General features: G+C 40.3%; 1 protein-coding gene across 1 annotated transcript in view; it reads left to right on the plus strand.

The window, feature by feature from the left end:
* The window catches only part of DDX10 (DEAD-box helicase 10), a 339719-nt gene that overhangs the window by 76846 nt on the left and 235670 nt on the right, over positions 1 to 27203 (plus strand). Inside the window, exon 13 of the mRNA XM_026653416.2 lies at positions 7387 to 7831. Within this exon, the coding sequence (XP_026509201.1) occupies positions 7387 to 7831 (445 nt within the window). The remainder of the gene's footprint in view (positions 1 to 7386; positions 7832 to 27203) is intronic.

Genomic DNA, 27203 nt, shown 5'->3' on the forward strand with positions numbered 1-27203 from the left:
ACTGACCAGGGTAACTAGTGACTGCACTGTGTATGTGTCCTGATGCTGGACCTGACCCCGCCTCTGTACCCTGCTAAAGGTGTCTGTCCTGTCCAATTACCAAGCCCCTTCCCCCCCTTCAGACAGACTCTCCTCCAAAAGAAAATCATGGAAACAGTAATTAACAGAAACGAATATTTTATTATGAACCACACATGAAACGTGGCGGGTGAAACTTGCACGGGGGCTTCTGTGAGGTGGGTAGGAAAGGACTTCTCAAATTTTGGGGAATGAGAGCCTTCTAGTGCTAGAGCAGTCTGCAGGGGTTGACTGAAAGTTTTAACGGCCCTTGCCGCCCCTCCTTCTTTGTACTTTGGGTGAGGGGGCTGTGGGACTTGGTGGCGGGGGAGGGCGGTTAGAGAGAGACTGCAGCGAGGCTCTGTCCTCCTGCCTCCAATCTTGCAGAACATCCACAAGGCGCCGGAGCGTGTCCGTTTGCTCCCTCATTAGTCCAAGCAGCTTTTCAGTAGCCTGCTGGTCCTCCTGACGCCACCTCTCCTCCCATTCCATGACTGCTCGGTGCATTTGTGACAAGTTCTCCCTCCACTGTGTCTGCTGGGCTGCCTGGGCTCGGGAGCAGCCCATTAGTTCTGAGAACATGTCCTCCCGCGTCGTCTTCTTCCTCCGCCTAATGTGCGCTAGCCTCTGGGAGTGTGCTGACAGGCTGGGTTGGGAGACAGTCGCAGATGTGTCTGTGGGAATGGGAAAAAGGGAGTGAATTCCTGAGACAGATAAATGAAGTTGTGTACAAAGAACCTAGTCTTTCTCTGTGAACAAGACCATGCACTGCACCTCTCACATGCGCACTCAGGACAAGGTCGAATTTTCGGCCCTCGCCTTCAGTGCCTGGGGTCTTGCAGTGGTCTTGCAGTTATCTGAGAAGCGGGGCAGGACACCTGAACTTCTGTAGCGGGCAATCATGGTAAGCCGTAGACTTGTGGCTGCTTAAAACTGTAATAGTAGCACTGGCCTCCTTTCACATTGAAAGCAATGCCAGTCTCTGCTGCCAGCAATCAGGACAGCATCAACTCTGCCCCTGTCCCACCCCCTCGCGGCTGTCCCAGGGAAAGATCCCTGTATGCTGCCCCTCTCCCTCCACCGCGTGGCTGTAAAGCAGTCCCAATACTAACATTCCCCTCCCTAATTCAAAGCAGGGCATCATGAGCGACATCACCCTCATGAGGATCTCGGACAGCGAGAAGGAACGCATGCTTAGGGAAAGCATGCAAAAACCAGGGCCGTATGCCGCTATGCTCTGCCGTGCGATGATCCCAGAATACTTGATTGTGTCGAGGCGGGGAAACGTGTCCTATCACGGAGGGCCCAATAAGATCGCCCTACCCAGGAACCTGATGAACAGGCTGGAAATGTACCTCCATGAGACCAACGAGGAGTTCTCCTATGAGGATTTCGCGTCTATCCCCGGCCATATTGACCGGTTTTTCACGTAGGTGCACTGGGACTAAAGAGTGGAGCGTCTTGGGCAGCAGAATCATGAATTACGGGACATTGTAAAATTTTTTTTAAATACTTGGGACTAAATAGTGAAGAGCCTAAGGCAGACAAATCATGAGAAACCCTTTGTTACTATTGTAAATATTCCAGTTTTGTTGCAGATAATTGTTTACATGTTTAAAGCACTTTAGGAAAAACCCATTGTTAATATTATAAATATTCCCGTTCTGTTAAAAATAAATGTTTACATGTTTAGAGCACTTACTGCTTGATCCTTCCCCTGATTCTGTGTCCGGGCTAACGGCTGGGGACGGTTGGTAGGGGATCTCGGTAAGGGTGATGAAGAGCTCCTGGCTGTCGGGGAAATCAGCGGTGCCAGCGCTGTCGACTGCCTCGTCCTCCTCATCTCCTTCTTCATCTTCCCCGTCCGCTAACATGTCCGACGAGGAACCGGCCGCGGACAATATCCCATCCTCAGAGTCCACGGTCAGTGGTGGGGTAGTGGTGGCGGCCGCACCTAGGATGGAATGCAGTGCCTCGTAGAAACGGGATGTGTGGGGCTGGGATCCGGATCGTCCGTTTGCCTCTTTGGTTTTTTGGTAGCCTTGTCTCAGGTCCTTGATTTTCACGCGGCACTGCGTTGCATCCCGGCTGTATCCTCTCTCTGCCATGGCTTTAGAGATCTTCTCGTAGATCTTAGCATTCCTTCTTTTGGAGCGCAGCTCTGAAAGCACGGACTCATCGCCCCACACAGCGATGAGATCCAAGACTTCCCGATCAGTCCATGCTGGGGCCCTCTTTCTATTCTGGGATTGCATGGTCACCTCTGCTGGAGAGCTCTGCATCGTTGCCAGTGCTGCTGAGCTCGCCACGATGTCCAAACAGGAAATGAGATTCAAACTGCCCAGACAGGAAAGGGAATTCAAATTTTCCCGGGGCTTTTCCTGTGTGGCTGGTCAGAGCATCCGAGCTCGGACCGCTGTCCAGAGCGTCAACAGAGTGGTGCACTGTGGGATAGCTCCCGGAGCTATTAGTGTCGATTTCCATCCACACCTAGCCTAATTCGATATGGCCATTTCGAATTTAGCGCTACTCCTCTCGTTGGGGAGGAGTACAGAAGTCGAATTTAAGAGAGCTCTGTCGAACTAAATAGCTTCGTGGTGTGGACGGGTGCAGGGTTAATTCGATGTAACGGCGCTAAATTCGACATAAAAGCCTAGTGTAGACCAGGCCTAAGTAAGAGACGTATTTATTGTTACAAGTATTGTAGCCTCCTTTTGGCTAAAAAATAAGCTACTTGTAAATAGTCATTTCAGTAATTTTAACTTGTGTGAAGTTGAGATATAGAGGGGGATAATCTGCAGCTCAGAAGGAAGTCTGAGTGGAGGGGTTTGGTTATTCTAATAATTCAAAAGTCATGTGGATCCAAATAACTAGCATCTAACTTCAGTAGAGTTGTTAAATGCCTTACAAAAAAATTACCAGTGCTTGAATTGGTAACCAATTTTATCACTTGCAGGTGACAGTGACACTAGGTCCTGGTCCCAGATCAGAAACCACGTACATACTATTTGTTGAATTACAAAAACGGTATTGTCAACCTCAAAAATCATGACACAGCCCCCAAAATATTGAGATTTAAAAAAAAAATAGTTCATTTAATTTCCCTTCCACTTTCTGAGCAGGATGCACTCCTCATTTTTAATCTTTTCTCTATAGCTGTGAGGGTTGGAAACTTCATTTTTTTAAAATGAAAGTTTAGATTTTCAATCCTGGATTCTAGTATCTTGGGGCCTTAAGAAAAACACCAGATATAATGAGACTCATGATGAAATCATGATATTTGGCAAAACTGCAAACATGAAAATTGATTACTTATATGGTACAATATATAGCAGTAGAGTAAGTTAGCACTCTCAGGACTTTACCTAAAGTTGAAATCACACTTGTGTGGCAAAGATGTTGTTAGGAAAATGGGAAAAGTTCTCTGCAAAATTAGCATTTGTTTAGGATTTACAACTGATTGGCTGACTTATTCACTCAGAAGTTTGTAAGCTCTTTGAGGCGGGAATCATGGCTTCATTTATGTTGTACAGTGCCTATTATAATGGGGCCCTAATCCTGATTTAGGCTGCTAGGGACTACTGCTGTTGTGTTAAATCTGTTTCATTTCACCATTTCTGTTCCACTTAGCCAATAAATTAATTTGTAGAGTTCACTTTTGTTTGCAAGTCAATTAATAGTCAAATGCTAAAATTATTTTAAGATAGATAATTGTTTCCTTTAATATCACAAGTATGTTGCATATAAATCCTTTTACTAATGGGTCTTTGGTGAATGTGCACAAGGTACTGAACGGAAACTTCCCTCAAATTATCATTCTTTCCCTTTTTCTCTGAAATGCCTCGCTCAAATCCCATTGCTGCTAATTGCTCCTGGAAGAATGTGTATATATGTAATATATAATCTTGAATGTACTGAGATTGAGAATACAGAAGATCAGGCAGTATAAAATATTTAATGGTCCTACAAACTGGCAGGCATTTTCAGAGTTTGTGGGGAAATTCAGGTGTTGTTAATGGCCCACAAAGGAAAAAAATGCGAAATGTATTTACTTCGCCAATAAGTACTGAATGCCCTACTAACCAAAAGGGAAGGGGCATTCAGTAAATTTCATCGTTTGACAGAAGGGAAGTTTTGGCTGGACTGTATTTTTGTGGGGGGAAAGATAAGGGACTTTTAGTACATACTGTCTATACACTTGGAAAATTAAACTCTCAGTTCTGAACACTTTGTAATATTTGTGTTTTTGGCTAGTTTGTCCTCTGTGTGTGCTTAGAGACTATAGGCATGAATGTGCATGTTGATTGGTTGGGTTCCTGAGCCCCAAAGCTAGGTAATACTGTTGTGAAGGGTTCATGATGGTGACACATCATAGCATACTTTATATACAGAAGTGTCTTAAATGATAAAACACTTATTCTTGTGGTTATATTGGTAAGGTGCTCAGGAAAGCTTTAAGTAGACATTTAAAGTGATTCAAACAGAAAAGTGGAGAGAGTTTGATGGATGATGCAAGACATTGAAACAGCAACTTTTCTTCAAGTGCTTGTCTGTATATGTATTCCACTATGGGTGCAAATGTGCTTCGTGCATCTGAGACCAGAGAATTTTTGCAAGCAGTGTCTGTAGGTCCATGCCTGGGCCTATGCCAAACACTGAAGGTATAAGGGGCAGGGCTGACCAGCAGCCTCCCCAGTTCTTTCTTACCACCTCCTGGCCTCAGTTGTAACCTTTTCTCTTTGGCCTGATTCTTGTCTCCAAACCAGTAGATATGTCAAAATTTAATGACCATATTCTACAAAATCTGTGTATAGAAGCTGTCACTTTATAGTACTGGTGTATCGAGAACCACATCACCCTATTGACAGTGTACCCTCCAGGAACTCAAAATTCATTGGCAGACAGTCGCAGCAGACCTTTTGCCATCTATCAGGAGTGGGAGTGGCATGATTCATGGTGCACAGCATTTTAACTCAGTGGGGAACCCCCGATTGGAACCTGTTTCCTCTCAGGCAAAGAGGAAATGCAAATAAACTACTCCAGGGTAGCTCAAAGAAAGCATTCCAGAGGCAATACTTTTACTGCCTTGAGCTGTGCCTCCCCTCTCATCCTGCTACTATCTTGGGTTCTACTGAGGATTCAACAGGACCGGGAACAAGTCATTTTCATCACTCCCAAATGGCTCAGACAGTCTGGTTTCCAAGCCTCCTACAAATGTCATCGCATCCATCTGTCAGCATTCGGCCATTACTGCACCTGTTGACCCAGGAATATGGTAGACTCAGGCATCCTAGCCTGGAGGTGCTTCATCTCACTGCTTGGTATTTGGATGGGCATCAAGCCTAGAACATTCATGCTCTGAAGCTGTGCAAACCATTCTTAATAATAGAAAGGACGTCTGGAAAATGTTACCTAGCCAAGTGGAAACAGTTCTCTCTCTGGGCCCAGCAAAATAATATAGATAGCAGATATTCCCGTTATTTTAGACTATCTTCTTAGGCTATGTCTACACTACTGTGGTAAGTCAACCTAAGTTACGCAACGCCAACTACGTGAATAACGTAGTTGGAGTCGACATAGCTTAGGTTGATTTACTGCGGTGTCTACACTGCGCTCGGGAGACGCTCTCCTGTCGATTTAGCTTACTCCTCTCATTCCCAGGTCTTCACTAGACCCGCTAAATTGACCAGTGGTACATTGATCGCCGCAGCGTCGATCCTGCAGTAGTGTAGACGTAACCTTAGTCTCAAGGTGGATCTTTCCCTTAGTTCAATGTGTGTTTACCTGGTGGCAATCAGCGCATGTCACCCACCCTTGGACTCAGGTGTAGACCAACTGCTTGCAAAAGTTCTCTGGTCTCTGGTACATGGAGCACTTACATACCTGCAATGTCATACAGATAGGGACCACACATCTCTAAGAACTCCAGTTACAGTGAGGTAAGTAACTTCTCTTTCTCTGCATCCTACTCCAGATTGTGTACGGAAGGGTCAGAATTGTCCTAGGTTGTAGGAATAGAACAGATAAGTGTGGGTGCAGGTGGATAGAAGATCGGATGAACCATGTCCAGGTTGAGTTTTAAAAAATATGGGGCCACTTAAAGTTAGAGATGCTTCATTAGCCATGTAGAATGGGGCCGCCTTGGGGGAATGGAGACTTGGTTTTACTTTAAAAAGCAGAAATAACTAGTAAAACTACTGAGTTGGTTAATTCAGCTCCTGAGAATCTTGCATTTGACAAGTTCTGCTCTCACCACCAGAAAGCTGTTACAAGAAATGATTTAAAGAAATTAAAATCTGCATAAAAATTCTTTATTCATTTTAAATTTGGCCATGGGCCTTAGAATACTCTATTTCTTTTGTTAACCTTTTCCATTTCCTTTTACGGGTTTTAACCTGTTGCTGGTAACAGGCTCTGATTATTTAACCAGAAATCAAATAATTTCCTTGTGGCAACTATAGGCATTTTTCTCATAGAAAAGTTTAATATTGTGTAAGTAAGTGTCAGGCAGGAAAGGCTTCACTGTATTGTGGGAATGGGGGTGGGGTGGAGTATTAAAACTCAGGTTGGTGCCCCTTTTCCCAATACACACTGGCACATACTGTACCATAGCCTAAAGCGTGTACTTCCCTACACCCCTTCGACATGCTAGGTTACTCGTCCTCTACTTGCCTTCGGATACGTGCTTCTGGGGTTTAGATGCACACAATAGGTGGGTTAAAGCACAACCACATGTATGGACGTGTGTAAAATCTCTTGTGTAGTTTTAGCCTTAATCATTTTTGTTACTCTTCTCTGAATTTCTTCCATGTCTTTTTGGTACCAAGGTACAAAGAACTGTGCACAGTATTTTAGGCACAGTCTCAGCAATGACGAATACCATTGTTTCCTTGGTGTGTGACATGAATCTTTTCCCTCTGCAGTACTAAATTGCATTGTCATTTATGCCATCATATTATACTGTAAATGTAATTTAATTTGCCATTTGCTGTCACTCTGGGTTTCTTTTGGGAGTACTGTTTTCTCAGCATTGTCCTCCTAATGAGCTCCTTATGTTTCCAGTTGTTTTCCCCCGTATTTGTTGGCTTGCATTTTTCCAACAGTTTGACTCTCCAGTTGTGTGTGTGTGTGTGTGTGTGTGTGTGTGTGTATAAATTAAAAAAATAAATAAAAATCAAGAGATTCTAGTTTGTACGTACTCCAGTCAAAATACATTAAACAAAAAACATTATCAAAATTATACGCAGACCCCTGCTGATCATTTCTAACTTAGTAGAATGGTTTTCAGTTTCAGATTAATTTTTTATTATTTTTAATCCCATGCTTTAGCTCCCTTGGCCTTGCAGTGGCACCTCGGGTTAGATTTCTTCAGAAAGCCCAGAAACAATTGTCTGTGAATGAGTCACTGGAAGGAAAAAGCCACCCAAAGGGGACAGGGCAGTGTGAAGATGCATGCTCCTTAGCAAGCAATGAAGAGGTGGAGGAAAGAGTAACTCATTTTAAAGAAAAGATATCTACTGTTCAAAGAATGAAAGGAGAGGGGAGAAAAGAAGAACCAGAGGAAAAAGAACTCCCCAGCAAAGTCATTGACAAAGAGAGCGATGAGTCAGAGGAATTATCTGAAGAGGAAGAAGTTCCTTCAATAAACAAGGTTCCAAAAGCAGAATCCATTAATTTCCTCGAGGATGACGATGACGACTTTAGAGATCTTGATTTGCTGACTGTGAAACGGCAGAACATTTTTGGCTTGGAAGCTAAAGATCTTGCAGTATTGGTAAGTGCGTTTTGGTGTGAACCTCATGAATCTCATTTTAAGTTAATACAGCCTACATAAGAGAATCGAGTAAGAACAAAATTCTGCCCCTACACAATGCTCATTTGATATCAAATGAGTTGCTCACCTGTATCAGAGGACAGAATTGGCCTTAATTGAAATTACATGATTTATATTACTGTTTATATATAAAATGAACAGTATCCCGCCTCATGGATGGCCTATGTTATATTATTCATAACTTAGATATCTGAGAAATTTAACAGTTTTAAGTCTTTACACTTACCGATTTTCTTGTACTTTCCTAAAAGTAGCAGCAGACACAGTCATAACTTTAACTAAATTGATGAGGTTTTACAGTTTATGGAGCTTGAAACCTCATTGTAATTCATTATGCATCACTTCATAATACAAATCATTACAAATGTTCTTTACAATAATGTATCCTTCACACCATGAATTTTTCTTTTAATGAGACCTTTGCTATTGGGAGTTAATCCAGTAACAAAGAGAACACTTCTTGTAAAACAGTTATAAAGGTTTATTAAAAGTGTTCATCTAGATCTTTCATTTCTGTGGCAAGTGTTTATGGCTTGACACCTCCGTGTCCCTCTTTCTTGATATTCTGACAAATGTAGCATTTTTTAAATATGGTGTTCTATTAAATATAGTGGAGATATTTATGAAAAATGCTTGTGTAGAAAAAGTTACGCTTGATAATGTATCTTTTCACATAGTGATCCATTAGTTTCTTTACTACAAAAAGCTAAATTTAAATGACTACATTTCACGGCAACTTGGTGGGGTAGTGTTTTTTACTTAGATATATTTATAAAGAGATCCTTCTATTAAGCAAAATTAGTTATTTTTAGGTGTCTAACTACCTTTCATTGAATCTTTATCTTCACATACCGTGGAAAGCATTTGTTTTAAATTTACACTGTCCAGTCAGCCTGTGAATTACATTTTTTGAAAAAACATGCTGAAAATTGTTGCACTTTTTTTGTGAGCATATTACTTGGAAAACAGGCTATTAAAGAAGTGACATGTCACATTGCTTTGAAATCCTGGGCAGTTGTACAGTACCAGGTTTGTACTCCAGCATCTAACTTTTATGGGAATCTTTTTGCTGCCCGGGGCTGGGGGGTGCTGCAGCCACACTGGCCGGAGCTTCAGGGCTGAGGGTTGGGGACCTGTCCAGAGTTCTGGGGCTGGGGTGCTCTGGAGCTGGGGTTGGGGACCTGCCTAGAGCTCTGGGGTTGGGGGCACTTGGGTGGCCCAGGACTAAGGTGTTGGGGGGGGGGGGGGGGGGGGGGTGGGGGGGGGGGGGGCTCGGGGCCCCGGGGGGGGGGGGGACATAAAGGGAGGCGAGGGCGAGGGATGGGGCCTTGGGTAGAAGGGGAGGGACCGGCTGCCAGCCTTCCCCAACGACTGGTTCACCGGCTGCCCATGGCTTGGATATCTGTGTATCGGGCAGAGTAGTGTACTCCTGTGACCAGCTTTGTTTCCCCACTAAAAGGCTCAGGCAGAGTGGGGACTGGAGTTACACAGCTTGTAGGCTTGAGTGTAATGTTCCCTCCCCACCCCCACCTCCTTCAGGGTTGTTAGGAAAAAGTAGTTGGAGATATTTATATACCTGGGAGATGTTAATGGGGAATAATGGAATGAGGTTGGGGGAAGACTATAGTATTCAGCTTCTTGTCAGTGTGCTGCTTCCGGGCCCCACTGCCTATCTCTGGGCAATCCCCTCCATCAGTAGGATTTTCCTGCCTACTTTATTTAGTTTTCTGCTTATTTGGTATCTACCAAAATGTTTTGAATTCTAGTGTAAATGCAATGTGAGGAGAGAGCATATTGACATGTAAAAAATCAGAAACAATAATTAAAATTTCAGCTTCAGGCAGAAAGGAACGTAGATGCTGGAACTAGGGGTGTTGGGAGTGCTGCCGGTGCTGCTGCACTCCCTGGCTTGAAGTGCTTTCCATTATATACAGGGTTTACAGCTTGATTCAATGGCTCTCAGCACCCCAAGTATAAAAATTATTCCAGTACCCCTGGAAAGGAATTACCATTTAAAAAACCCAAACATTTATCTGTAGTTGGTGTGAGAGCTCTGCTCATATTAACCAGGAATTGTGCCAATTTTCCAACTTATTTCCAGGATAATTTTGCAGGCTTAAACAGAAGACTATATAAATATTTGTATTTTAGTAGGAAGTGGTTTTGGATGTTATATTTGACAAATGACAAAAAGAGGTGCTTCCATTTTTAAGAATGCTAGCTAGAGACATGTTTTGAAAAGTATTAGTGATTAGAAGAGAGCCATTTTGAATCTCCATGTAACCTTTTGATACTGTCCTTGTATTAAAGATTCATAAGTCAGTTTATGTAAGCTCAAGCAAGGCAGAGGTTATTTTCTTTGCAGCAGGGTTGATATCTTGGTTTTATCTACTTGCAAAAAAATTAATGTTTTTTAAGTCTTTCACATTAGTGTCCAAAAGACCCACGCCGGTTATAGGCACTCGTACATGAAACCTGGGAATATGCCTTATGGCTTGCTCCTCAAACATTTGTTATCAAATTCTGAGTTTTGTATTTGCTAAACAGCTGTTTTAACACATTTAGTCTGAAATTTATAGTTTAAAATGTTGCCTTCTGTGACGAGAATTCTTATAAAATCTTATGTTCATTGGCCTGTGAGTGTTGCATATGGGTAACATAAATAACTGGAAGGTGAGATGGGGGAAAAATGAGCAGAAAACGCCTCTTAAGGAGTGATTGTAGGATCTTAAGAGGTTAAAGATAGCAATTCCTTCATAACACATCCTCTCTCGGGTGACTCAGATTTTGCACATGGGCTGTGAAGGGAGTGCTACTTGGTTGTTGGTTGAAAGATAATGTCTTGATGTGGCGCTTCAAGCATGGTAAGAGTTACACTTAGATTGTAAGTTCTTTGGGCCAAGGTGGTCATCTTGTTATGTATTTGTACACATCTAGCACAATGGGGTCCTGGTCCTCGACTCATAAGCTCTGTGATAATATAAATTAAATAATAATGTACTTAATGTGAAGTCACTGTCTCAGTCTTTCAAAATCCTCCAGGAAAAAGAAGTCCGAACGTGTGTAAAGTTGAACACGTGTCACAAAATATTAGTGCCTTTATATGTGTTTGTCTTCAATAATTATTTGGTTTCCTCTTACCTAAAGGTATTAGAATTTGTGTAACACATAATTTTGGCATCATTTACTCTTGATTCCATTTTCCATTTTAATATGAAATTACATGCACATTTTCTTAGTTGTTGACTATAGAAACTATAACATTATGAAATTAAGATAATTCAGCAATTAAAGAGTTTCAGACAAATCTATCCAAATAGCTCATAGCCAAGTGCAGTGAAAAATGTATACTTGAGTATGACCGTAGCTGGTACAAAAGTAGATTGTGAAGTTGAGTAAAAAAACCTTGACACTTGCTTGATCTTGTTGTTAAATCTCTTTAAATTTAATTTGCTACAAGATATGCAAAGAACTGAACATAACAGCCATACTGGGTCAGACCAATGGGCCATCTAGCCCAGTATCCTGACTTCCAACAATGGCAGGTGCCAGATGCTTCAGAGGGAGTGAACAAAACAGGGCAATTTATCGGGTGATCCATCCTCTGTTGTCCAATCCCAGCTTTTAGCCGCCTGAGTTTAACTGGATACATCCTGACAGCCTTTTCTTGATCCTTACAGGCTTTGCTCCCCTCACCCCTCCTAACTGTTTTGAAAGGAATACAGTATTTGCATGAGGGGTTGCTGGAATTCCCAAGTGAGCTTTGCTTCAATGGTTTCTTTGGTAACCTTTTATAGATATATAATTTTTTTATTTATGCAGATTTCTTGGGGTAAATCACACAGCACCTACAGAGATGTTTTTAAATATTTTAAGACTGTTCATTGGTATTGTTTAAAATGCCTTCTTAGCTTGCTGCTGACTAGAGATTCACAGTAGCATGTTTATATTTGAACTCCAACAAAAAGCCCTCTGTAAATGAGATTTGTTTCCTTTTATTATGTCAAGCTCAGTGCCATATTGGATCAGATTGCTGGTCCCTCTGATTGGATATCCTGCCTCTGTCAGAGGGCACTGTCAATAATTTTCAAACAGACTTAGATATGTTAAATCACAATGACTCTTTGTTTTTCAAAGTCAGGTTACCGTCTGCCTCAAGCAGTGCTTCATTCATGTCAGCTTTCACACCTCAGACTTTTTTTTTGACCGAGCTCTATTCAAATAGTGTGACTAACGTTGTTTAAATAGCGGGGAAAGATTATTTTTATGCCACTCTTTTCCTTTCATTGTCAGAATCAACTGAAGCTCAGAATTTTCAAAAACTACCATCAGTATGGACCAAGTATAGAACCTTAGCATCCCAAAGTTGAATATTGAGAAATCTGTGAGGATAATAAAACAAGATGATATAATAGAGAGTGTTTGCATCTTTACCTATGGTGGTCACTATTGGCATGATTGCCATAATAAACTGTGACATCAGTCTAAATAAACTGATTGTGTGGTGAATGTTTCTAACCTGAAAATTTTATATACAGTATTGTTGCAAGTGCAGAATGTTAGCTGAATAATCTCTGTGTGTAACATCTGTGAAGTATTTTGGTTTCTGCATACAAATAGGAGCAAGGGCAAATTTTTCTTTATTGCTAGCCCAGTGTTTATTTTTCTCAAATGAGTAGGTGTGTTAAGGAAATATTTCTAGACCTGGAGTAGATGAAACACTGAAGGCCTGTCCTACTATCATCTGAGATAGGAAGCTGTTTGTGAACAGAATTGCAAGCACAAGTACTCAGATTTTGCTTGTGCATGTGCTTATCACCAATTTATTGCTCTGTGTGGCATTTGCATTTTTAAGCAAATATTTCCTTTCTGTATAACACATTGGGTATTGTGACATAGTTGGATGAGGCACCAAGGCGAGTGGGCATCCTTGAATGTATGTACTCTGAGAATCGTTCTTTGTAAGTGAACTACATAAACAAATATTACCATTCTTCGAAACAGAGCATCCTCTAGCACAATGGTAGTTTAGTTTCAATTCATCTGAATTGAACATTCGGGAGCTAAAAGTTTCTGTGGCAACCCCTCTGCTCCCCAAACAACAAACATACAAAAAAACAAAACAAAAAAACCAAATCAACAACACGACTTCATTGTATCTGGAAGGTTACTGAGCTTAAAGGAAGATGTACCTACAGTATACTCCAGGTCAGAGACCACCAGTGAAAAGACTCATGCGTGAAACTACCAGCTAATGACGATTGTGTGGTGAAACAGTTTTCCTGTCCCTCTGATAAATGTCTGTGTTTGGTGAGATCAAAGTGTCCAGTAGGCAGCTATAAGGAAGCTAACTTCTGTTTTCTCGTAAGTCCAGGCAGGTTGAGGGTCTAGATATCTTGAAACATCAAGGTAGAATTTTGATCAATGAAGGCATTAAGATGAATGATGTACCTTGAAGGATGACACTGTGTGGCTTGATATGCCTTTTCTAGCTGTTCAGCAAGAGCACAGTGTGTACGCAAGTTTGTAATTGAGAGCTGTGCATATGAACCATTGTAAGCTTAAAAATTAAAGCATAAAATTTCTTAACTTTAAGATTTTAACTGTTTGATTAAAATTGTTTTCCGCTGAAATATTTCCTAGTGTGTGTCTGTTAAAGTAGATGCACAAAGCACATTTGTCTAACGGTGCACTTTAGTGTTGAATGGTGTATATAGTAGTATGCTGTTTAAAGTGGGTTATCATGGAAAATTGTAAGTAATAACATTTTAATTTAATGGTTTCTTATATTTTTCAGTAGAAGAAAGAGTGTCTTACTGAAGATTTATTTTGTTCTTTAATCTAGAAATGTGTACTGTAGAAATTGTATGGAAGGATTCAAACAATGCATCTTTGGTTTGCTTTTTGTGTGTCCATTTAATAGATATTAAAATTATACATTGAGTGATGATTACAGTAATTTGTAGAATTTTTGCCTTGTTTGCTTTCTGGTTAAGTGTTATGTGAAGTTCCTTACCTTAAAATAGCAGAACTCTAGGGATTTTGAAAGCATGTATATAATTATTTTTAAGATTATGAACAGATTTAAACAATATCCCAATTTGTATAGCATTAAACTAAAGAATGAAAATATCTACAAGTTTGAGAAGCTACATTTGAGTTATAAGTATTGTTGAAACAAGGACTATAAAATTTCTCATATTGCATGATAGGAATTTTAGATTGACGCTGTCAGCATGACACAGGAAATGGAGCACCAATCCCACATGAATTCTTCCAGCAAACTCATGCTGTTAAATTATCTCCTCTTAAACCTTCCTGTTACAGTAGAGCGGTGAGATATTGTTGGTCTGAGTCTTTCCTCATAAGCACTATAAACTTTGTTTCAGTTAATTATCTGAAGACAGCAAAGTAGTGTCTCCTGACTGACGTTCAGTAATTCTTTAATTACAGTTTTTTTACCTACTGTTTTTTCCACAAGGCACCTGCCTCATTCAGTGCAGAGGACATACCTGCAATGGGGATGAATCAGACTGTTGTCTCTAGGAACTCCACCTGGTTTGTTGCAGAAATTGGAAGGTGTGTAGTAAATGAGGCAGGGGTTTTCAGGAAGAGGAAGGGTGGTGTCATCATTAAGGCAGTTAAATGCTGCGTTGGAGAGTTGGATTTTATCCCTGCCTGTGCCCTGGAGTTCCTATGTGATGCTGGGCAATTCATTTAAATGAAACTTTTTTCCTAGGTGGTCAATGGTGTGTTCCTCATTTTCTGGGCACTCAAATTGCTACCCTAGAGTTTCATTTGCAGAAGTGCTGAGCGCATTCAGCGGCAACTGAAGTCATGGGAGCTGTGATTGGAATATGTAAAGTGCTATATAAGGCCTGGTCTATACCTAAAACATAGGTTGACCTAACTACACCACTCAGGTCTGTGAAGAATGTTGTGTTCTGGGCACTAATTAGGTTGATATAACCCCCACTTCCTCATCCTAGGTGGATTTACTGCAGTGATGGAAAAACCTCTTCTATTGCTATAGTAAGTGTCTGTGCTAGTAGAGTAAACATACCTTTTTGCTAAATATTCTGAAAAATCAGGTCTTGCGTGTCATAAATTGGGAACCAAAACTTTGTGGATACTATGGACCTAAATCTCTGTGCCTCAGTTCCCAATCTGTAAAATGGGGATAATGCCCCCTCATCTCACCAGGGTATTGTGAAAATAAATTGTTCATGAAGCATTCATACGATAGTGATGCGTATCATAAGAAAATGAACAATTCTGTCTTCAGAGCAGAGTTTGAATAGTGTGCAGTAAATAAGGCCTGGTGCCACTCGTTGAACAATGAGGAGAAAACAAAATACTGAATAGCTGTTCATTAAATGAGCACTGTCGAGCAGGTGCACGGAACGAGGCAGGGGTTAGTGGGAAAAATAGCATAGGATCATGAGGGTAACCATACGTCCCACTGCCCCGGACTTGTGATATACATTTTTTTTTTTTTTTTTTTTTTTCAAAACTGGGCCGTTGTCCCATTTGCTCTTGCTCTAAGGGGGCACAGAGGCATGTTTGGGTTTTCATGAGAAGAATAGAATGAAAACTGGTGGACACTTTGTAACAGTGAAATGTCATGGTGCATTTTAAATATCAAATAGCATAAAAATTGGCCTGTAAGTGCTGCTAAGCACCCCATTTTCCTTTTTTTAGATGTAGGACTTGTTTTAGTTGAAATTTGTGGTGCTAAAAAGGTAAGTGAGGCATAAGTAAGGCTAAGATTTGTTCACGGAGCTTTTTAGTAAAAGTGACAGGCAGGATGTGGGCAATAAGCAATAAATCATGGGAGCCCCACCGCCCAGGGCTGAAGTCATGGACATCACCTAAAATCACAGAATCCGTGGTCTCTGTGACCTACTCGTAGCTATAGGCATAAGTGATTCTATCTCAAGCTGCAGTATACTAAAAACAGCAAATTCTAAACAGTTAATATCGGTGTTCATGTTTTGTGCATAAGATTAATAGAGACTACATAGCAATAGGAAAATGTTTTTAACAAAACAACAAATCCCTAATATGCTGATAATGCCTCAAAGTTCTGTAATTTATCTCTGTCTCTAGGTGCTTTTCCTTTAAGCCCCTGCCATTGCTATCTTTCAGAAGTGATTTGTAGTAGAGATTTGATTGCTAATTTTCTTAGCAAATTGATGCTAATGGCTTATAAAGTAAATTACTTATATTTTATTGGGTGTTCTAGACATAGACTAGGAATTGCTATTGGCCTTGGGTCTCCAGCTTAGGGCATTACTAATAGGTTATAAAGCTGGCTATGAAACAGTGGGAATGGGATTGCTTTGAAATTTTGTGTCCCAGTTAAACTGAAGGTGGAGTAGGAGAAGTACGTGACTTTCCTAGGACTTATTTTCTTTGTCATTGGATATCTGTTATGTAATCTGATATTGAAGGTTAGGGGACATCCTGAAGCAGGATAGCTAAAATATGTTAGTTCCATTAATAGCACAGCTTCAGTAGCTATTTCACTCTTTCCCCGTATTCTCATTGTCTCTCTCTTATATACACTCTGCCTTCCTATTTTTGTGACAAATAAAAACAGGGACTAAGGTTTCTCTGTACTGCCATGTAAAAAATGAGACCTTGGATAAGGTGGCAGGACTTTAGTAGATATTAAAGTTTGATATAAGTTTCTGAGCTCTTTTTTTTTAAAAAAAGTCATGGTTATGATCTGTTTTATTTGTGAATTTTACTTAGGTTTAAGATCCTGAGGTAGTTATGTTGTACCTGGAACCAGCTAGAGCAAATGGCCCAGGATAAAGGACTCTGGAAATCTGTGGTTGGCGGGCCATACCCCAATTGGGGTGACGGGCATGAGTGAGTGTATTCTATAGGGTTTTTATTTAGGAGAGTAACATTTCTTCAACAGAATTAGGTCAGAATTAGCCTATATCCAGTGACTATCAAATATATAAGCAGTATTATCTAATTGTTGGCTATAACATAATGGAAGTTATTTGTTTAAAATGTGTGGAACAATATTTAGCAAGATTCATATTTTTAAAAACATCTAGATACTTCCTTTTTATATTCTGATTTTGTGAAATCAGCTGTTGTGCTTGCAAATGCAGGAGTTGTAGTTTTTTTAAAAGCACTGCAGGACCATGTAGTTGAGAACAAGGATAGAGCCTGAAGTAGTTTTATTTTCTTCTTTGCTTATCCTTCAGTGATAGGGTCATCTAGTCATAAAGGTGATACATTGTCTGGCTTGTCCTGTGCTATGGATTTTGCATTTTAGGATATGGGATCATAAATTGTTGATCCTCTAGGAGGACAATATGGAAAACTGTTTCAGACCATGTGATCCTGTCTCAACTAGTTAGCTTGGTTTGTAATTCAAGGACAGACATACACTAGAATTTCCCCACCCCCTGCAGATACAATAAACATTCTACACTGGAATATTGTGACTTGAACATCTGCAGGCTTAAATTTACAAAAGCACGGAAAATGACAGATAGGGATAAGCCTTCTTGTAACTAATCTTGTTGGGAATTGACTCCAAAAAACACCAAGTAACTGCTTGTTTGAACATTGATTTGCCATAGAAAACACATTAAGGAGCCATGTTTTAGCCTTAATAGGTACCAAACTTGAAACACAGTTCTCTAATATTTTCTTCTCTGCACATAGGCAAAAAGAAAGCATGCTACAGTGCAGATGGATCAGAAGCATTTGTCACAACTTTGACTAAATATGATTACTTCTACTACTGTCTGGACCCAAAGGGGTTTCCTTCTGTTGCTCTACTTTCAGTCAGACTTTGATCAATCATTGCATTCAGATATTTTCTCATACCAACTCAAGCATCCTTTGTTGGTTGTTTCTAGAAACATCTTCAGTTCTTTGGCTGTCATACCAGTCAGAGGCATTTGGCTGCTCCAGGAGCTGTTCCTTGGATGAAAGGGCAGAAAATGGCCACCATGTGGGTGTGCTTGGATAGCAGCAGGATTGTGTTTCCACACCAGAGAGTCTTCGCTTGCCCCTTTCTGTGGCTATGATGCAGCCCAGATGTTCATGCATAGTAGAGCAAAGCTGTTCTAACACTGCCCAGTATCTTTAAAGCGAGCATGCTTTTGTTTCCTTAAAGACACATTGCAATGTTAACTTTGTAGCAAACTGAACACAGAAATATTTTTCATGTACATCTTAACTGAAGTTTAACACCGTGACAAATGTATACCATCAATTATTATCCTTGCTGCCTCAGCTCTTTCCCATATAGGTTAGAAATAGAGGGTTCCTGGTTATTTCGAGTTGTGATATGCAACACAATCCACTGGGTGCTGTAAAAGTGAAGTAAGCTGGTATAGGGTTGGATACAAACAAAACAAAGTGCTCCAAGAACCTGCAACATAATGGGAAAATAATTTTATTTAAAGCAATTGGAAACAAGACCTGTCAACAAAAGTCACAAGCTTCTTCAACCTCGACAACAAACCGCATGTGTATTCTGAAAATTAAATGAAAACGAGCGTATAAAAAATTAAACTCTTTGTATGCAGCTCCAATAACTTCAGTTCAAGCAACATTTGCTTTCAGGAAAGATTGTGACATCCAATTTAACACAATTGGATGTCATTTCAAAAAACATTTGTCAGAGGATGCTTCCATACTTGAAAGCGCTTAGTAAGCAACGTTCTGTCTAGAGACATGCTTCAATGTTACGTTTTGTATTGCTTTTTTGGGGCACCCTTAGACCTTGGGCTTATCGGGGCTGTCCATCTTCTTGCCAGTATTTTTTTAAAATAGAGTGTTCTTGTCATACTCTAACCTAGTAAGAATCCTGCAAAGGTTTTGAAACCAGTTCGGGGGTGGGAGTGGGGGATAAAAGGATGTTTTTAATGGCACTAGGCCCTTTTGCACTCTGCTAGGTAAAAGTGCTTCAGTATCTCTTGCATCATCTTTCAAATGCAGTCCCCAATGTTTTCTGTCTCCTGTTCCAGTGCATTATTTAAGGACTTCTGCACATAGTACAGTGTTGGCTGTTTACAAGTTTATATAGATAGTCAACAAGAGGAGCTAGTCGTCTATGTAGTGCCTCCTACGGTGCTCAGGTAAATGGGCAGTTGTGCAGAGGAGGGAAGAGCAACTTGCCTGAGTTACTGATGATTTGTTTTGATATTTTTTTTACGATTCAAATGGCTCCTCTACGTCTCTTACTAAGCTGTGTTTAATGCATAAAATGGTTGTCCTAAACAAGTAATTTTTCTAAAATTTTATTGTGATTACTTATTTAAGATTAACAGTGACATTTGGTGCCTTCATTTTGAAATCTGCCTGTTTGATAGATATTTGAGCTCTGTAGTTTGAGCATTCTTATTAGTAAAGGTGCAGTGTATTGTCTTGTATGTAATTCTGATATGCAAGATCTTGTGTCTATGCAAGATCTTGCGTCTAAGCAAAATCCTAAAAGTTGAAATTACAGCCCAACTTTCATGAATGGTGGGATCTTTGAGGTTTGCAGCTCCTCTTGTGTGCCCTGTTAGATATAATCAGTAGATTGGGACTGTAAGTAAGAATCCATCTTATATTAGCATATTTAAAGGAGAATTTTCCTTGTGTTGAGTTCTGACTTACATATACAATGATCCAAATATTTTCCTTTTGAGAATGCAGATATTGCTGAAGCGGAAAGTTTGTCTCGAGTACAGCCTTGCATCGTCATGATTTAGGTGGCAACATATTTTTATTAGCTTGTTGGTTTTTAACCTCTTTGATTTGCTTACGTCTGATTTACAGTATGTTAGTTTAGTTCATTTACAACTAGTGGTTTGTAAGCAGCAGAAAGTACCTGACCACTTCAGTTGGAAATGACTAAACTCTATTTCAAGGACAGATGGAAAAGAGCAGCAGCACTTCACCTTGATACACAGAATTGAGCTGTATTAGTTTTAGGATTAGAAAATAGGCTGGAGTAGACTTTTCAATAGGTGTGTGTGTGTGTGGCAGGGCCAACTCCTCTCCTGCCTACTTCATAGTCCACAAACAGCTCAGAGACCACCTTTTGGTATAAAACTTGCATTTTATTTAGAGTGTTCTTTTGCTCTTTCTTTACAGACTATGCAACATCATATCAATAGTACCATGCAGCCCTCAGCTCCTGAGCCATGGAGAGGAGAGATCAGATCTCTTGTTGTTCTGACTCTACAACCCTGCTTCTCTCTCTCTCTCGCTCTCTGTTTGCACTTTGTTCCTGTACCTTTTGTGTGATCTGGGCTAATGAGTTAATTAGCCTTTAATTCCCTCCAGCCCATCCTGATCTATCAACTGGGTGCAGTTCCCATAGTCAGGTGTGCTCCAGGGCAACTAATTGGAGTAGCAGTGATCAGAGTGCTGGCTCAGCTGCTGTTGCCCTGCACCTCGTCCCAAGGGATGTTTGAGAACCAGGTCAGTTATGGCAACAGTGAAAGCTGAAGTGGCTTTTAATTGAATCTAAATGATTGAAATTTCAATCAGAAATGTTAGTAATAAGGACAGCAGATCGTGTCCAGGTTGTCTTGACATTTATGGCACTAACACCCATTTAAATAGTACAGCCTAAAACACTTGACATTAAATATGATTTAGAGTATCATGTCTGTTTCATATTAGGTGGATTCCTATACTCAGTCATTGGACAATAAGGCATTTAGGAGCTTCTGCTTCTGCTGGACTTAGCAATAGATGGTTGCTATCCACGAAAGATCACAAAAGATTCAGGTTGCTTCCAGTCCCAAGAGATCAGGTATCTCCTAGGTCAATTTGTACTTCAGATCTCACATCACAGACAATGCGTGTAGCCAATCCTATAGTAAACTAACTAATGATCTATTAACTAGGAAAAAGAAATGAGAGAGTTATTTACAGGTTAAAGCAGGCAGGTTTATATACACAAATGAGTGGCAGACTGGGGTTCTGAAAGGTGAGAGTTGTAGCAATCTGACAGCACTGAATGTCTTTTAGGGCTAACCTGGGGATCTTGGCTTCTGTTTTGTAGCTCCAGCTCTGTGAAAGTCCAAACAGCCCAAGAGATGAAAACTTTTCTTGTTCATTATCTTTATTTCCTTCTTCCAGAATTCAAGCATGTGGAGGGGCAATTAGCAATGTCTTCGTATTTTGATGTCCCACAATAGCCCATTTAGTTTTTGATGGGCAAGAGACGATCCCTTCTGAAACACTGACAGTTTCAGGGCAAACATTTTTTAATTATAAAGCAAAATATTAAATATTAGCTGATAGCATGTGATAAAGAAATTATAAGTGAGATTAATGCATGCAGCAGTTTAGAAGCATTTCATAAAGTCTAAATACTAAACAGATTGTTATAAGTCTAATACCTATCTTAACCATACTAACACACAGGTGAAAGAGACTGGTTTCCAGCAATGAATTTGTCAGTGCCCAGCTGAGGCCTAAAGCTTTGGCAAGAGCTGGCACCTGGTTTACCAGCGTTACAACATGATAATACTGCACAGAATTTTGAAAATGTAAAATGCTGTAAAAACGCTCATCTTCATATACCTTATCTTTTTACAGATAAGGACTATGAGGTTAAATGATTTGCCCAAGGTCATGCAAGTGGTCAGTAGGGGAGCTGGAATGAGAATTGAGGATTTCACCTCCCATCCCTGTTCTCAATACACTAGCACTTTGTCTGCCTTCATTCATATGGGCTAGGATCCTGTGATTATCCTGACCTCTGTCATGCACCCTTTTCACTTTAGTCATTAGAGATGCGAGAAAAGGGCCTCTGTTTAATAGCCCATTTGAAGCAACCTCTAAGATCTCCTCCGCTCCCCAAAATCCACTGAGTTAGTGAATAGTTCTCTGCCATCTTTGTCTTATTACACAGTTTTATTGCTAGGTTGCAGAGGAAAAATGTGGGTTCTGTGTTGTGTTTTTAGCGTAGGTCTTGATCCTGACTTTGGCAAACAACTGTGACACAACATGGTGATTTTTGGTAGAATGGCATTGATTGTTAGCACTTAACCTAGCACTGATTTCTCAGCATTTGGTAAGTCCTAATAAGGTAAACTTCAGATCATGATTTTATAGCCCAGAGACCACCAGCTAAGCCATGTTGTCAGTGTCTCAAAAATGAGGACATCGTTCCATTCAAATTGTTTCTGTAAAATCCATTTGTTAAATTAGTTTGCTTAAAACCTACAATAGTACTTCTAGAACAGTTGTGCATACTCATTTCATATTGCACTTCTCCAACTTACTGCAGTTATTTGGGTGTACAAGAGTGCGTTAAGGAGTCAAGTATCCTGAATCAGGGATTAAATCAGAATTGCCTTGCTTTTCCCCCTAACATTTTAGTCTCCCTGCCTTTTATGTAGTTGGTGCTTCTACATCAGGAAGTGGAGTGATAATAGGCTGGTGCCTGAATGTTATGTTGATAAATGTTCAGAAATGCTTATAGTTATAGTATAGCTTATAAAGGAGCAACTTCCCTAATGCCAACTGCTGAAATTGTGAAATGTTACTTGGCATTACGTACTGCTAATTTAAATCAAAATGCTGTCTCTTGAAATAGTGGCAGCAGAAAGCAGCTAACAGTTATGTGCTAAAAGTCTACCAAATACAGTGGGGAACAAGGAGAATTAGGCCATGTCTGCACTCCCACTTATGTCGGCAAAACTTATGTCAATCAGGGGTGTGAAAAAAGCACCCCCCGAGTGACATAAGTTTCGCCGGCATAAGTGGTAGTGTGCACAGCGCTGTGTTGGCAGGAGAGCTTCTCCCGCTGACATAACTATCGCTGCTTGTTAAGGGTGGTTTGATTATGTCAACAGGAGAGGTCTCTCCCGTCGGCATAGAGCAGCTACTGGAGAGATTTTACAGCGGCGCAGCTGCACCCCTACAGCTATGCCGCTGTAAGATGTCTAGTGTAGACGTAGCCTTACTCTACAAAAGCATTTATGTGCTATGTCTTCTGTGGTGCAGACACTTGCCACTTTAGTAGTAATCACTTAGCAAACTGTGCCTAAACATTTTAAAACAGGATTGTTCAGGCAGGTTTATGGATTAACATCTGTGATGTGTAATTTTAAACTCTCATTATTTTAGAGTTAAAGAAGAGAAATCATGTTTTGGTGGATGATTCAACAGATGTTCACCAAAGTCAGTCCTTGATAATTCATTACGATGCCAGTAACAGTAGTTTCCGTAAGAATTTCATGGGGAAGTGGCATTTATTTGTATGTGTATAGGGCAGCAGTTTCAAATTTTGGACTGCTGTCTGGCGATGGAATATGTTGTTTTTCCCTGAAAAACTGATTGGTCTCATGGAGTTGGCTCTCCTTGTTGCCATGTGATTCCGTGTCCATGTTCTTGATAGCCAAGCTTTAGAGCCTGTAAAAGTAACTGGGAACAAGAAGCCATCAGACCTGTTTGTACTGTGGGCACATGTTATAGAGAAGAAACAGTAGCCACCAGCATGAGGGGAATGCACCTGAAAGAGAATGAGGCATCTAGATAGTGTCTGGGGAGAAAGTGGCTAGGTGACTTGGCAGCAAATCCAGGAAGGGAAGTACATGTCGGGGGAAGAAGGTGACCAGAAGGCAGAGACGCAAGGGCAGAGAAATGCAGGGAAAATAAACGGAACAGCTGGGAGAGGAGATGAAATTGAGGAAGCCAGTACAACTGTCATCGGTATCCCCCTCCTGACACTGGCAGACCAGGTGCCAGCTTCTGCCAAGGTCCCTAGGTCTCACTGACCAATGCATAGCTGGAAACCAGTCTGGCTCCCCTGTGTGTTAGCATTGTTAAAATAGATGTTAAGTTTATAATAATGTGTTTATTGTTTAGACTTTATGAAATGCTTGTAGGATACTGCATGTAGTAATCTCACTTATAACCTTTGTACCCCCATGTTATAAGATTATATTGAGTGTTTGCATTGTAAACCTCTGCAATTGTGTAAGTCATCAAGCAGGAAAGAAGCATTAATGTAAAATGAATAGCTTCCTACAGAAGGTGTTAGGTTCTGCCCACTGAAACCAAATGGGCTATTGTGAAACATCAAGGAACAAAGACTTTCCCCTTTCTCTTCCCCCCCCCCTCCCCCCACCTCCCCGCACCCATGAAGTGGAGATGTACATGCGGACTCATCCCATCAGCTTGAACTCTGAGGGAAGGGAATAAAAATTCTAGGGCTGTCAAGTGATTAAAAAAATTAATCACGATTAATCGCACTGTTAAACAAGAATACCATTTATTTAAATATTTTTGGATGTTTTCTACATTTTCAAATATATTGGTTTCAATTACAACACAGAATGCAAACTGTATAGAGCTCACTTTATATTATGTTGGATTACAAGTATTTGCACTGTAAAAAAAACAACAAAAGAAATAGCATTTTTCAATTCACCCAATACAAGTACTGTAGTGCAATCTTTGTCATGAAAGTTGAATTTACAAATGTAGAATTATGTACAAAAAATACTGCATTCAAAAATAAAACCATGTAAAAGTTTTAGAGCCTACAAGTCCACTCAGTCCTCCTCCTTATTCAGCCAATCGCTCAGACAAACAAGTTTGTTTACATTTGCAGGAGATAATGCTGTCCGCTTCTTGTTTACAATGTCACCTGAAAGTGAGAACAGGCGTTCTGATGGCACCGTTGTAACCAGCGTCGCAAGATATTTACGTGCCAGATGTGCTAAAGATTCATATTTCCCTTCATGCTTCAACCACCATTCCAGGGGACGTGTCCATGCTGATGACGGGTTCTGCTCGATAACCATCCAAAGCAGTGTGGACCGATGCATGTTCATTTTCATTATCTGAGTCAGATGCCACCAGCAGAAGGTTGATTTTCTTTTTTGATGGTTCGTGTTCTGTAGTTTCCGCATTGGATTTTTGCTATTTTAAGACTTCTGAAAGCACGCTCCACACCTTGTCCCTCTCAGATTTTGGAAGGCACTTCAGATTCTTAAACCTTGGGTTGAGTGCTGTTGCTATCTTTAGAAGTCTCACATTGGTACCTTCTTTGTGTTTTGTCAAAACTGCAGCAAAAGTGTTCTTAAAATGAACAACATGTGCTAGGTCATCATCCGAGACGGCTATAACATGAAATATATGGCAATGCAGGTAAAACACAGAGCAGGGGACATACAATTCTCCCCCAAGGAGTTCAGTCACAAATTTAATTAACAATTTTTTTTTTTAATGAGCGTCATCAGTATGGAAGCATGTCCTCTGGAATGGTGGCCGAAGCATGAATGGACATACAAATGTTTAGCATATCTGGCACATAAATACCTTGCAATGCCGGCTACAAAAGTGCCATGCAAAAACCTGTTCTCACTTTCAGGTAACATTGTAAATAAGAAGAGGGCACAATTGTTTGTCTTAGCGACTGGCTGAACAAGAAGTTGGACTGAGTGGACTTGTAGCCTCTGAAGTTTTATATTGTTTTGTTTTTGAGTGCAGTTATGTAACAAACAAAATCTACATTTCTAAGTTGCACTTTCATGACAAAGAGATTGCACTACAGTACTTGTATGAGGTGAATTGAAAAATACAGTTTCTTTTGTTTATCATTTTTACAGGGCAAATATTTATAATAAAAAATAATATACACTTTGATTTCAATTACAGCACAGAAAATATATATATATAAAAATGTAGAAAAACATCCAAAATATTTAATACATTTCAGTTGTTTAACAGTGAGATTAAAACTGCAATTAATCACGATTAATTTTTTTAATTGCGATTAAATTTTTTGTTAATCTTGTGAGTTAACTGTGATTGACAGCCCTAAAAAAATCCTGATAAGAAACTGGATCTTTATGCCGCTTGGACTTTGAGGAGCCAGGATTACTAAGCATAAGCAAAAGATCCCCAGTGCTAGGCCTAGGTTAATCCTAGAAGACTTATAGAGCTTGCATATTACAGCAATGTCTGTTACCTTTGGGAACTAAAACTGTAACTCGTATGTGTGTTTACCTGCTTTAACCTTGTAAATAACTCCCATGTCTATTTCTTAGTTAATAAATCTTTAGTTAATTTATTATAGGATTGGCTACAAGAATTGTCTTTGATGTAGGATCTGAGGTGCAATTGACCTGGCGTAAGTGACAGGTCCTTTGAGACTCGGATTAACCTGAATATTGCTATGTTTTTTGGTATAAGGGAGCATCTGTCACAAAGGCAGACTTACTTTGGTGGCAAGATAGACCGGAGTACCCAAGGGGACTGTCTGTGACTCCATCTTAAGACTGTTATAGTGCTTGAGGAGTTCGCACTTGATACTTGGTAGGTGAAATCTAAGTATAGAACTCATAACTAGTTTGGATTTGTGTCCTGCTTCTTCAAAGTCTGCCCTGAGGATTGAAAATACAAGTGTGAGTACCATGTTTTTCCGTGTAAAGATTTGGTGTGCTTACCGCAGGTATGTTATGTGCCTGGATGAGAGTGGGAGACCACAAGACATTCGCTCTATCAGTGTATTAAAGCTGATTATATAAACCCCTGTATAGACCCAAGAGGAGTATGTTTTTGATTCTAAAACGCTGCATAAAATGACAAACATATCTTGCCACAAGCACATTGGAAAGGAAATACAGACTTACAAACCAAAAATACAGACTTAAATAAGGACTAATGCTGCAATAGCAGATTTGTGATCTAAAAGTAAAACCTTCCCACTTAACAGGAGGATGGTAGCTGATCAATGGACTGCCTTGTTGGTAAAATATTACTCTTACATACATGTGATCTGGTTATAAGGTGCCAGACACCCACCTGTCATCTGCCCTCCCCCCCCCCCCACCACTCTATTAAGAATAGCTCTGCTATAGGAAGGCAAATAGTGCGAGTTAGCTGTGAGGCTGTATATTTTTGCTCTGGGCAGATGGCACTCCTTAGCTGTGCTAAGTAGTCCACCTAGGAGAAAGGACTCAGATTTTAAACCAAGAACAATATCAGGCCTGGCCAGCCAGTTTGTAAAAGTTGTCAGTCACACATGCCTCTGGGCCTTTGTCTTCAGGAAGTACAATGTTAGGGCATCCCCCAGAAACGACGTGTGACTGCTTTACCTGATGGCTGTGGAAAATGGGAAAAGGCTACTGTATTTTGGCGCATGCAGCTAAAGAAGCAAACCTAAGAACTAAGTTTGGTTTCCCTGAATGTGGGAACAATGACTGGGAAATCAAGAGAAGTAGTTGAGTCTTTGAGAAGAAGAGTGAATGTTGCCTGTATACAAGAGACTAAATGGAAGGGGTCGAAATGCATGAACATTGGGGAGAGTTAGAAG

The sequence above is a fragment of the Terrapene carolina genome, unplaced genomic scaffold, assembly GCF_002925995.2.
Source record: "Terrapene carolina triunguis isolate 2854851 unplaced genomic scaffold, T_m_triunguis-2.0 Scaffold138, whole genome shotgun sequence".
NCBI lineage: Eukaryota > Metazoa > Chordata > Testudines > Emydidae > Terrapene > Terrapene triunguis.